Source organism: Sus scrofa, chromosome 17 (assembly GCF_054392235.1).
Source record: "Sus scrofa isolate SSC_HxYL_T2T_F1_AM1 chromosome 17, Sscrofa_HxYL_maternal_Yorkshire_Landrace_v2.0, whole genome shotgun sequence".
Taxonomy (NCBI): domain Eukaryota; kingdom Metazoa; phylum Chordata; class Mammalia; order Artiodactyla; family Suidae; genus Sus; species Sus scrofa.
Window position 1 is genome coordinate 58,536,594 of NC_139399.1, and position 12,999 is coordinate 58,549,592.

Below are 12,999 nucleotides of genomic sequence, written 5' to 3' on the forward strand. Positions count from 1 at the left end.
ACCCGCAACCTCATGGTTCCTAGTCAGGTTCGTTAACCACTGTGCCATGACGGGAACTCCTGCAGTTGCTTTTTGACCTAAATGCTCCAAACTGTTTTAGCCTCAAAACTCCCTGCAACAGGTCTGACAGACTAAGATCTATGAATTCTTCTGATAGTTGGTGTGTGATTCTGAATGTGTGGGATGACATGAGATTGGAGACATGGCAGCACTTACCTTTAAGTGTAGGCTCAGAAATTTTTAAAACATTTTTATTCTCATTTTATTTTGGTGGGGCTTTTTTTGTTTGTTTTTTATTTTTGCTTTTTGATTTTTGGGGCCCTACCTGCAGCATATGGAGGTTCCCAGGATAGGGGGTGAATTGGAGCTATAGCCAACGGTCTACACCACAGCCACAGCAGTGCGGGATCTGAGCCACGTCTGCAACCTTTGCCATAGCTCGTGGCAACGCCAGATCCTTAACCCACTGAGTGAGGCCAGGGATCGAACCCACATCCTAATGGATACTAGTTAGGTTGTAACCTGCTGAGCCACAACAGGAACTCCTGTTCTCACTAACACATGTTCACCTGAAGAAAACCGAAAAAGTACAAATGATCTGACATAATCTTAGATGGAAGAAGTAGGCTTTGCACCAGATGGACGCAAAAGACGCTGTTCAGACTTCATTATGTTTTATTGTTCCTTAAGCCTTCTGGAAATAATACTTTGTGTCTATACTCTTTGACTCTTGTGTCTATACTTTTTGACTCAGAAATAAAGTTCACTCCTCTGATCAAAAATTTTAGTTTCTTGGAGTTCTGTCGAGGCTCAGCGGAAACGAATCTGACTAGCATCCATGAGGACGCAGGTTTGATCCCTGGCCTTGCTCAGTAGGTTCAGGATCTGGCATTGCCGTGAGCTGTGCTGTAGGGTGCAGATGTGGCTTGGATCCCAGGTTGCTGTGGCTGTGGTATAGGCCGGCAGCTGTAACTCCGGTTAGACCCCTAGCCTTGGAACCTCCATATGCTGCGGGTGCAGCCCTAAAAAGACAAAAAAAAAAAAAGTTATAGATATTTTGATCCATATTTAAATATCAATACCCGTTTTTAGAAAATAAAAAAATTGGTTTAGGCCAACAAAATTCCTTTGCAGGTGCTTGTTCTCAGTTACTATTTGAAAAGGAGATGACTCCCTAGGAAGTAAGTAGTAGAGGGACTTTGAGACTAGTGATCATTTTCTGCCGAGTTCCAGGTAAGGGTCTCAGGCCTGCGTGGGTTTGGGGCAGTTGAGAGAAAAGAGAAGCAGCGTCTCTCACTTTTACCTGCCCCTGTTCATACACATTCATCTTCTGGGTTCATCATTTATGTGGTAGCGTTCCAACAAGGATTTTGTTTGAAAAAGAAAATTGAAAACCCCTGTTATGAAGGATTGTCACTGTGAAGGGAGACATACTGAGGCCCAAAGAGGTGAAGGGTTGCCTGAGGCCCCACACAGGGCTCGTGGCAGGGTCAGGCCTTGCGTGTCCTCGCTCGTCTCTCCCACCACTACTTACAGTGACGGCTCCGGCAAAGCACACTGGGTTAAGAAGGTTCCTTACAAGTGCTGGCAGCTGAGGGTTGTGTCGTCACCTCCCTATGACTCTGAAGTTTTTTTCCTAAGTAGACTTTTGCCCATTTAAAAAAAAAAAAAAAATTCCAAACAGGCATCAGTGACTATTATTTTCTGAATTTTAAAGTCAGTATAAAATTTTAGCATGTATGCAAGCTTTCTAGTGTAATGGTGTTTTTTCTTAATATTGGTTTGTTTGTTTGTTTGTTTGTTCGTTTTAAATGACATCTCTTGGGAGTTCCCTTCTGGCACAACAGATTAAGGATCCAGCATTGTCAGTGCGGCAGTTCGGGTCACTACTGTGGCACAGGTTCAGTCCCTGGCCCAGGAACTTCCACATGCTATGGGTGTGGCCAGAAAAATAGAATCTCTTTTAACACATTCCCAGTAAAGTTGGATGTGTTCTAGGTTATTTTTAATATAGTCACTTGGATTATTAGAGTCATAAGCTTTTTTTTTTTTTTTTTTTTTTTTTTAATTTCAGAACCCAAGCAAACCTCACTTTAATCACTATATGTTTGAAGCAATATGTTTATCCATAAGAATAACTTGCAAGGCTAACCCTGCTGCTGTTGTAAATTTCGAGGAGGCTTTGTTTCTGGTGTTTACTGAAATTTTACAAAATGATGTACAAGGTAAGTGAAGGAAAGTTATTTTTTTCCAGTTGAATACACTTCTTAAAGTGGGTATAAAATGCCTAAGAGGTAGGTATTTTTTATGTCAGAGCCATTCATCTTGAAGCTGACAACTCTGTTTTTATTTTCATCAACAGAATTTATTCCGTATGTCTTTCAAGTGATGTCTTTGCTTCTGGAAACACACAAAAATGACATCCCATCTTCCTATATGGCCTTATTTCCTCATCTCCTTCAGCCAGTGCTTTGGGAAAGAACAGGAAATATTCCTGCTCTAGTGAGGCTTCTCCAAGCATTCTTAGAACGAGGTTCAAATACAATAGCAAGTGCTGCAGCTGACAAAATCGTGAGTCAGAATTTTTTTTTTTTTTTTTTTGCTGTAAACTTTAATTTTATAAGGTAATGGAAACTAAGGATGACAGATGACAGATTTTTAAACATTTTTTAAATTTAATAAAGTAATTCATAGAAAACATTAATGTATATTTTATTAGAAGGGCAGGCATCCTTATTTTGTATTTTCTGCCATGGAGATAATAAGAGCCAAATAATTTTATTTTACAAACTTTAAGGGCTTATTGTTTGGGATTTTGTTTTTTTCTCTACACTTCAAAAGTGAGAAATACAGAAAAAACGCTATTGGATTATGACAGCATGCACGTTTCCCCAAAATATATCACTTATTTAACTTTTGGAACGATTACTCCTTGCCTCTTTACCTAATTATTATTTAATTTGTTGTAGCCTGGGTTGTTAGGTGTCTTTCAGAAGCTGATTGCATCCAAAGCCAATGACCACCAAGGTTTTTATCTTCTAAACAGTATAATAGAGCACATGCCTCCGTGAGTATGACTGTAACCTCGCTGTACGTTAACTGAGGATTCTGTTATGTACTCGGGAGAAGGCTCAATTTAGGTTACCGCTTTTATTCATTTCTTTAGTGAGTCAGTTGACCAGTACAGGAAGCAAATCTTCATTCTGCTATTCCAAAGACTTCAGAATTCCAAAACAACCAAGTTTATCAAGAGTAAGTAAAATCATTTGGCTGTTCCTACAGAAATAATGAAGGAAGGTGGCTAAAACCCTTAGACTTTATGCTTACAATAAGCTTTATCAGTTAGAAACTTCGTATAAAATGTTTTAAGATGCTTATAGTCTGCAAACACAAAAGCAGCGTGTGTTCCAAAGGTTGGTTTGTAAGTTTAAATACCAAGACATTTTTAATAGAAATACCATGAAGAAATATAAATCAGAGAGACTGTATGTAAAGACTTTTTATGACTGTAGTATAAAGGCAGAAATTCTGTATGTTAAATTGTATGGAAAGGCCAGTGTTGGTGCCGGAGTTAGTCACTGGGTGCTAGTGATTGGCGAATACTGGCAGACTTTCACTACATTGCTCTAGAGCAGTGAGTCCTCTGTGTTGATACTCTGCATCTCCTTTCAACAGGTTTCTTAGTCTTTATTAATTTGTATTGCATAAAATACGGGGCACTAGCACTGCAAGAAATATTTGACGGTATACAACCAAAGTAAGTCTTTTTTTAAAAATTATTGTTCTGTTTTTTAAGCAAAAAATTTGTTATCTTAGTACAAAGCAATATCTCTGTTTTATAGATGACTTTATAGTTCTTGAGGCAGTCATAGTATCTTTGTGGTTTTAAAAATAGTCTAATTCCCAGAAGTATCCCCACGCCTTCCCCCGGCATACTCTATAGCCAGTGTTAGACAGCTGGCATTACTCCAGGAGCCTGCCTCTGTTAAGGCCAACAGTGATTTTTCTTTCTTTTTTTTTTTTTTTTGTCTTTTTGCTATTTCTTGGGCCGCTCTGCTCCCGCGGCATATGGAGGTTCCCAGGCTCGGAGTCAAAACGGACCTGTAGCCTCTGGCCTACGCCAGGGCCACAGCAATGTGGGATCCGAGCCGCATCTGCAACCTACACCACAGCTCACGGCAACGCTGGATCGTTAACCCACTGAGCAAGGGCAGGGACCGAACCTGCAACCTCATGGTTCCTAGTCGGATTCGTTAACCACTGCGCCACGACGGGAACTCCCAACAGTGATTTTTCAAATGAGAGTAGTACAATTTGGCCTCAGACTTATTTAGTGTATGTGCCTAAGAATGTAGATAGGCAGCATTTCCCAGTTAATAGAGAAAGGATATAAAGGAATGAATGATAGATGACCACTGCTTAGAGAGAAATTTCAGTTTAAATCTCTGTATCTGTATTTTATCAAATAATGTAAACTATAAGTAATGTAAATTAACCTGAAAATACCAGAAATTATGCTTTCTAGCTATTGAAGATTGTGAGGAAATGAGCAGTTTCAAGCAGTGCTAGAGGGTGCCTAAACTGGCATTGTCTTTCTTTTTTTTTTTTTTTTTTGAGTCACACCCATGGCACGTGGAGGTTCCCAGGCTAGGGGTCTAATCGGAGCTACAGCTGCCAGCTTACGCCAGAGCCACAGCAACACAGGATCAGGGCTGTGTCTGCAACCTACACCACAGCTCACGGCAACGCCGGATCCTTGACCCACTGAGCGAGGCCAGGGATCGAACCCACAACCTCGTGGTTCCTAGTCGGATTTGTTAGCCACTGAGCCACGACGGGAACTCCGGCATTGTCTTTCTGTGGAGCAAAATATATGAACTTGTTATTAAGAGCATCCAATTGTTTGTCCTCTTTGTTTGCTTGCTTGCTTGCTTTTTAGGGTCATACCCAAGGCATATGGAAGGCCCCAGGCTAGAGGTCGAATCAGAGCTGCAGCTGCTGGCCTTTGCCACAGCCACACCAGATCTTATCCATGTCTGTGACGTACACTGCAGCTCATGGCAATGCCAGGTCCTTAACCCACTGAATGAGGCCAGGGATTGAACCCACATACTCATGGGTACTAGTTGGGATTCGTTTCCGCTGCACTGCCATGGGAACTCCTGTCCACGCTCTTTGATACCTACTATTTCCACTTCAAAGAATGTAATAAAGTATAAGCAGAATTTTATATCATTTAAAATTATGAAAAACTTAACTTTTAGGATGTTTCCAAAAGCAAGCATTGGCCAAATCATTTTCTTAATATACAGCCATTAACATTTATACATGTACAGGTATGTAAACAGAAAGTTGGGAAGTTTACAATCCAAAAATGTTAAAAACTAGTTATTGTTGAATGATGGGGTGATGGTGAGTCTTTTTCCTTCTTGCTCTTGTTTCCTAATGTCTCATTTTTTCAAAGATTCTTGAGTAATTTGAAAAAAAACCCATAAAACCAAAAAAATGGCTGTCAAGACTTTTCCCTGAGCATAGGCTTATGGTAGTATTCACAGCAGATGATGGCAATTGGTCACAGAGTAGAGGTTTGATGTTTTTGTTTTGTCATCTTAAAGCCTCTTGCATTCAGTTGACCAGAATTAAGCAAACTTGTTATTTTGTATTATTATATTCATAAGGAGTCATTAGGTGTAAATAACATAAACATCTCACGGTTAAATTAGACTGCTACTGTAATTAAATATTGAGTGAATTTATTTTGCTTTGATTAATAGAATGTTTGGAATGGTTTTGGAAAAAATCATTATTCCTGAAATTCAGAAAGTATCTGGGAATGTAGAGAAAAAGATTTGTGCGGTTGGTATAACCAAATTACTGACAGAATGTCCCCCAATGATGGATACAGAGTACACCAAGCTGTGGTAAGTACGCCATTGTGAAATTTCTGGAAATGAGTTTCCTTCCCCTGTGACTACAGAATTAACCACGCTTACTCTGTTGGGGACTAAGGATTGAGTTCTGATCTCAGCTTCCCCCCTGGCAACAGTCAGATCCAAGACATGCCTTGTGGATTCTTGGGGGTCTAGAAAGATCTTGGTTTCTGGTTAACTACTTAGGGAGGGAACTCATGGGCCCCTTTGAGAGCCTGAGACGTCTCTAAGACGTTCATGACAGTCACTGAGTCAACTGGCTTGAGTCTTTTTTTTTTTTTTTTCCCTCTTTTTTGGCTGCCCCTGAGCCAAACGAAATTCCTGGGCCAGGGGATCAAATCTGAGCCATACTGCGGCCCACTAGAGCTGCAGCAATGCCGGATCCCCAACCCACTGGGCCAGGCTAGGGATTGAACCATTGCCTCCAGAAATAAGCCAGATCAATCCAGTGCACCACAACAGGCAGTCCCTGGCTCAGGTCTTTAAGAGGTGAAACAGAGAGGCCAAGAGAAGATCTTACCGTGCTTGTGCTCTGTGTCTGGCGCCCTGCTTTTTTTGACCTCTGGCCTCTCCTCTCCTTCGTATGGTTTCACTCGGGCAAGCATCTTCCATCAAGTGATCTGACAACTTGAGGCTTTTTTCTCCTAACTTAAAGCGCTGAACTTCCTTCGTTGGGCTTGACGCACATGCCCTTGTAATTAGTCAGGCCCGCGTTGCACAGCCAGCTCTGAGTGCTCTGGGGATGGAGTAGTTTCCAAGAGAGAAGTTGGGGTGCTTTGGCCGAAAGGATTGAAGGGTGGTTTCTGGAGAGGCTTTCGCACTGGTGTCCATCGGAATTTCAGAGACCTCGTGTTGCTCTTGTGCTGAGTGTCCCGAGGGCTTCTCCTTATTGCTTAAGTCTTTCAAGTCGTCGCTTACATCTTCTGTCATCTCCCAACCCAGGACCCCTTTGTTACAGTCGCTGATTGGCCTGTTTGAGTTACCTGAGGATGACACCATTCCTGACGAAGAACATTTTATTGACATAGAAGACACACCAGGATACCAGACTGCCTTCTCACAGTTGGCATTTGCTGGGAAAAAAGAGCATGATCCTGTCGGTCAAATGGTAAACAACCCCAAAATTCACCTGGCACAGTCGCTTCACAAGTTGTCTACTGCCTGCCCAGGAAGGGTAAGTGTCGTTGTTGCCAGAGACCTCCGATCGGTCTTCCCATTAACAGACCTTCCCGGGAAGGCAAGAAGGCAGTAGTTCTGGGCTCTGTGAGCATTGTTCACCATAGTCAGCATCCCACAGAGTTGTCTTCGAGGCCCTTTTTTAAAGAAATTAAAATGACAGGCTCTTGGAGTTCCCCTGTGGTACAGCGGGTTAAGGATCCAGTGTTGTTACTGCAGTGTCTGAGGTTATTGCTGTGCCCTGTGTTTGATCCCTGGCCTGGGAACTTCCACATGCCATAGGTACAGCCAGGGAAAAAAAAGATTGGCTCATGTGCAAATGATTTTACAAATAAAGACAAAGGAGGATAAAAGCTTTGGATTAGAAATGTATTTATTCCCCAGAAAGGATTGTTTCAGTTATTAAAATGTAGGTGTTGATTTTCTTGTTAACTGCAACATACTCAGAAATAATGAATCATAGAGTACATCAAATAATGGCCTTGTAATTGCATTAGTTAGAAACTCTAAGATTATTACACTTTTCATTGCTTTATTATGGAGACCTCGAAATACAGAAAAAAGGGTAAAAGCCCTTGTGTGTGGCTCTTCAGTAAGTAATTTTAGAGCAAGCCTTAGGCGTCCTGTCTTTTCAACCAGACTCACCTCATTATGCATCAGGAACAAATAGGACTTTTTCGGTAATCCCACACAGTACCACTGTCACACTGAGCACTAAAGCAGTAATTCCTCATGGATCCCCTTTCTCGACCTATCCATCTTTGAAGGTATAAAAGCAGTTCTGAGTTACTTGCAAATCCCTTCAAGAGTCAGTGCTGAGGGATTACCCTTTCCACGGCTGCGGCAGCTCCCCCGTGGGGCGGGGCGGGTTGTTCTGGTGCGTGAGGGTCTCTACCAAGCAGCGCGTCTGCCCCCCATCCTCTGTAGGTTCCATCAATGGTGAGCACCAGCCTCAACGCAGAAGCGCTGCAGTACCTCCAGGGGTACCTTCAGGCGGCCAGCGTGACGCTGCTGTGAACTCTGGCTTTTTGGAATTGGCCTTGCCTAGGACGGTCTCTGAGGACATCGAGTCTGAGCACAGCTGCGTTAAAAAGCAAGTTTTCCTTTTGAACTTGTCACAGATTCCATCTTGTAAAGAATATTAAATGTTGCTTTAATCCGAACCTTGAGCAGATGCGGTGGTTTGTGTGATCATGAATATAAATGGGTGACTTCTTCAGTTTGCAGCGACAAGGACATTTTTACTAGCTTCGTGTGTGACGCTGAGTTGAGCAATTGCAGTGTTTCCGTAATTCTAAAAAATTGTGAAGGACGCAGACTGTGGAGGTACTTTTTTTTTCCTGTTACCAAACCCTTTTGTTTTGAGGCTTTGCCATCGTATTTCTTGTGTCCCTTGTATTTTTGTCTGTTTCCTTAAGCTTTTATTGGAAATGTGAATAAGCTGAGAAATAACTTGTGTAACCTGCCAAGGAAATCTGTTATCAGCAATAAAAAAAAAACCCTAAAATATGTATCTAAGACCACCTTAAGGACAGGCTTTGGGTGCTGAAGTTTTTATAATGAATTTCTTTACTTTTTTTTCCTCCCCTGCACTCCATAAAGTAATTTCTAAATAATTCAAACTTTGATTACTTAGTCTTTCTTAGAAGGAAAGGGCACGATTACTACAGGTTTGGAGCTCATCTATTAGAACTTTCTAGCTAGACTGTTCCCTGGGCAGCAGCACAAACTCCAGCAAGGCGCTTTCCTCTGTGGGTTGGAAGGAGATGCTCTGCCAGGCGTCACGAGGCTCGTCAGTGCTTTAGACGCTGCGGATGTTTGCTCTCTTTCACATCCTCTTCTCTGCAGTCTGGAGGTTAGTTGGAACTTTTCAAAACCCGGGGTCTTAGAACCTGAGATCTGGGAGGAGCCTCTCGACGTGGGTCCAGCTTGGCCCCTCCCTAGACCGGCCCAGGGGGTCTGTGGTCTTTCTCGTTAGGGAGGCAGCTTTTACACGCGCTGGAATTTTACACTGTCCATGTAGTGCCGTTAAACTGGAATCTCACTCTGCACGGATGGTTGTGGGTTTTTACCCCCCAAATCTCAGGCATCTGACTTGAATGCTTTCTTTTCTTTATCTGTTGGTTTTGTTGTGTTCATTGAGACATTTCCAGCTTAATCTAGTGTCTCACCAATGTGTTTTATTCTTTAGGCCTTTTATGTTTAACAATTTCATGGGTGCATTAAACCATGTACTTCTGTGTGGCTTAAGTGGTCATTGGCAGGTGGATATTGAGAGAGCACTGGGATCTTTTTTTTTTTTTGTCTTTTTTTGCTATTTCTTTGGGCCGCTCCCACGACATATGGAGGTTCCCAGGCTAGGGGTCTAATCGGAGCTGTAGCCACCGGCCTATGCCAGAGCCACAGCAACGCAGGATCTGAGCCGCGTCTGCAACCTACACCACAGCTCACGGCAACGCCGGATCGTTAACCCACTGCGCAAGGGCAGGGACCGAACCCACAACCTCATGGTTCCTAGTCGGATTCGTCAACCACTGCGCCACGACGGGAACTCCGGGATCCATTTTTAAACTACGAATATAATATAGGTAGAAAGTCTGAAATGGCAAACAGAATTGGTTCCGGTTTATACTTGGCACTCAAATAAGCTGCTAGACTACCTCCTCGGCTCTGTGCCTGCTGAAGCTGTTGGTTAAACCTTTAGGTCAGTGCAGACACAGGTACTGCTTTGGAGAGCCCTTGTTTTGTCATCTTAAACTCCAAAGATTGGAGTTTTACAGTCTTAGATTTACACCACTGGTTGTGGGCCATCACCTGCAAAGGTTAATCTCTTGATTTCTGCCAGAGAAGACGAGGGCTTCAATCCCTGGAGCCCTATCTTCTCTTTCTCCTAGAGAGGTAATTAGTTGTTCCCAAAAAATCCGGTGCACCTTTAAGTTCTGAATTTTTTTTTTTTCTTTCTCAGTTAATAACAGCGAAATGAAAAATGGTTTGTAAGTGCATAGTTCTGAATAAGTAGGTTAGTGCTTTAGCCTAATTCATGAATATTCTGTTAATGACTTTTTAAAATGCTTTAATATAATTTTTTATCTAGTTTGTAGAGATTTTGAGAGATGGTCAGCTGAAATTGCTAGTTTCTGGACAAGTCTTAATGACTCTTCTAGTGGTGGTACCAATTCTTTAAATGAAGAGCTGGGTTGACACTTTGCGATCAGTTCAAGCCCAGGTTGGCCTGATCCCAGACTGTCTGCCTCTAACTGTGACCTCAACCAAATAAATTAACCTCCTTGCTTTTATTTCCTCTTCTGGAAAAGGAGGATGCTTAACTACTGCTTACCGTCATAGCATGGAAAATAAGGAGTTCGCATCGTGGCTAAGGGGGTTAAGAACCTGACTGGTATCTATGAGGATGTGGGTTCCATCCCTGGGCTCATTTAGTGGGTTAAGGACCTGCTGTGGCTGTGGCACAGGCAGGCAGTTACAGCTCTGATTCGAACCTTAGCCTGGAAACTTCCATATGCCGCAGGTGCGACCCTAAAAAGCAGAAAGAAAACAACAAAATACTTAGAAAAACCTATAGAGTACAAATAAAAAGCTGTTAGTTTAAGAGGGGGGTGGGGGACGAGGCTGGGAGGAAGTATTTGTTAGGAGCAGTGGGACACGACCCAGCGTTACCAGCTGATACAGCAGCCCCAGTAGATAGAAGACTTGGTCTCCACGGAGGAGGACTGGCCCAAGCAAGGCCCTCACCCTCAGGGCATTTGTAGACATGGGGCAGATGTCAGGGCAAGTCCTGGATGAGCGCCTCCTGCTGGGTCCACTGATTCTCCGTGCTCTTTGACCCTCCCTCTCCCTCTTTGAATAATCTTTTTTTTTTTCCCCCACTTTTTAGGGCCGCACCTGCGGCATATGGAGGTTCCCAGGCTAGGGGTTGAATTGGAGCTGTAGCTGCTAGTGTACACCATAGCCACAGCAATGCTGGATCCTTAACCCACTGAGCGAGGCCAGGGATCGAACCTACAACCTCATGGTTCCTAGTCGGATTCATTTCTGCTGTGCCACGACGGGAATTCTGTATTTTCTTTGTGGAACATACAGGAAAATATTTTAAAATAGAAAAACCTTGTAAAGACATGCAGTAGCAATAAACTTTAAAACACCTTTAAAAAAAAAGAAAAACCTCCCAACATTTTTTCATTTTTCCTCCCTAAACAAAGTTTACGTCATTCTGCACTGTGCTTTTTAAAAACCCTCTTTTAACATTTAAAGCACTTACTTGGCAAATATAATTTTCAGTGGTTTATATGTATAGTTTGTCCTTTGGCTCCATCATTCCCAACTTGTAATATATAACACTGTTGGACATGTGGAGATCTTACAAATAATTCTTGAGATGAACATCCTTCTATGCAAACATTTGTCTACATTTGTTTCCCGAAGGTGGAATTATCGGGCTATTTTTTCTCCTGTGGGAAAGGTTGTGCCAATTGCTGTAGCACACTCCTACCTACACTGGGCATTACTTCTTTTGTTGATACTCCTTTATTTGCAGGGCATAACCTGTTGGGCATATTCAGTCAGACTATTACCTGTGTGAGGTTAAGGTCCAACAGCAAAGCGGGCTTATAACTGAGCAACAAGTCTCTGCCCTCCCAGAGGCGAGAGCTTTCAACTAGTGCTGCTCATAGTTCCTAATTCTTTACCACTTATTTGGTTTTTTACGGCCGCACCCATGGTGTATGGAAGTTCCCAGGCTAGGGGTCCAATCAGGAGCTGTAGCCGCCGGCCTAGGTCACAGCAGGATCTGAGCCGTGTCTGCAACCTACCACAGCTCACGGCAATGCTGGATCCTTTAACCCACTGAGCAAGGCCAGGGATTGAACCTGCGTTCATGGAGGCGAGTCAGATTTGTTTCTGCTGAGCCATGATGGGAAAACTCCAATTCTTCATCGTCTTGATTCATCAACCATAAGACTTCCTGCTATGAAAAATAAGCTTAGACATCTGAAACTAACACAACATTATAAATCAACTATACTCCAACATAAAATAAAAATTTAAAAAAGCTTAGTAAGTCCCCATTGTGGCACAGTGGAAAGGAATTCAACTAGTATCCATGAGGAGACAGGTTCAATCCTTGGCCTTGCTCAGTGGGTTAAGAATCTGGTGTTGCCATGAGCTGTGGTGTAGGTTGGAGATGAAGCTCGGATCTCGAGTTGTTGGGGCTGTGGTGTAGGCCTGCACCTGTAGCTCTGATTCAACCCCTAGTATAGGAACCTCCATATGCCGCGGGTATGTCCCTAAAAACACACCACCACGTCCACCCTACATCTTGTAGTTCTTTTATCTTTAGTAATAATGATCTATCAGTTGTGCCCATCAAACGTACTGAGGGTGGGGATAGGATGCCTCCCCACCTTCCACCTGGAACTTGTTGGCTCTACCTTCATTTTCATGCTGTCACAGCCAATGGTGTTTCATCCTGTGCAGTAGTTGTTTTCTGTGCCTTACGTGGAGGTCTCTTTTCAAAGGTCAAAGTGGATAAATAGTACAACAGCAGTTACAGTGGTGTCAGCAGTACTCGGAGCTGGGCCTGGCAGTGTGTCAGAGTTGCACTTCCTCCTCCTGAGGTCCACTGCCTTGACTTTTGCATCCCTCAAAAGAGGGTGTTCTTGGAGTCAAGGTCAAATGGATTGGTTGTCCCCTCATGGTCCATCCAGTTGCTCAAAGCCCTGCACAATCTGAGAAACTACTTAATGTTAAGTCTTCCCCCACCTGCATCACAGCAGCTCGGCCTCTCGGAGGTGAAGGAGTGATGGGTGCTCTCACAGCCCAGCAGCCTTAGCCACACAGAGTGCACCATCATCTACCAGGCTGCTCCTCATTGGGGGCC

At 43.1% G+C, this 12,999-nt stretch overlaps 1 protein-coding gene and 1 long non-coding RNA gene across 2 annotated transcripts in view; one reads left to right on the forward strand and one right to left on the reverse strand.

Moving 5' to 3' along the window:
* CSE1L (chromosome segregation 1 like) overlaps positions 1 to 9,347 on the forward strand; it is a 52,502-nt gene extending 43,155 nt beyond the window's left edge. Inside the window, 8 exon segments of the mRNA NM_001243215.2 lie at positions 2,075 to 2,225; positions 2,363 to 2,571; positions 2,970 to 3,067; positions 3,167 to 3,252; positions 3,676 to 3,757; positions 5,775 to 5,921; positions 6,873 to 7,104; positions 8,034 to 9,347. Coding sequence (NP_001230144.2) covers positions 2,075 to 2,225; positions 2,363 to 2,571; positions 2,970 to 3,067; positions 3,167 to 3,252; positions 3,676 to 3,757; positions 5,775 to 5,921; positions 6,873 to 7,104; positions 8,034 to 8,123 — 1,095 coding nt within the window. The 3' untranslated portion in view covers positions 8,124 to 9,347.
* LOC146395353 (uncharacterized) lies at positions 6,910 to 12,171 on the reverse strand. The gene is made up of 2 exons (XR_014832591.1): positions 11,007 to 12,171; positions 6,910 to 10,609 (listed from the first exon to the last, which is right to left on the reverse strand). It is a non-coding gene; the product is annotated as an uncharacterized LOC146395353 (long non-coding RNA).
* Between the last annotated feature and the right edge of the window lie 828 nt (positions 12,172 to 12,999).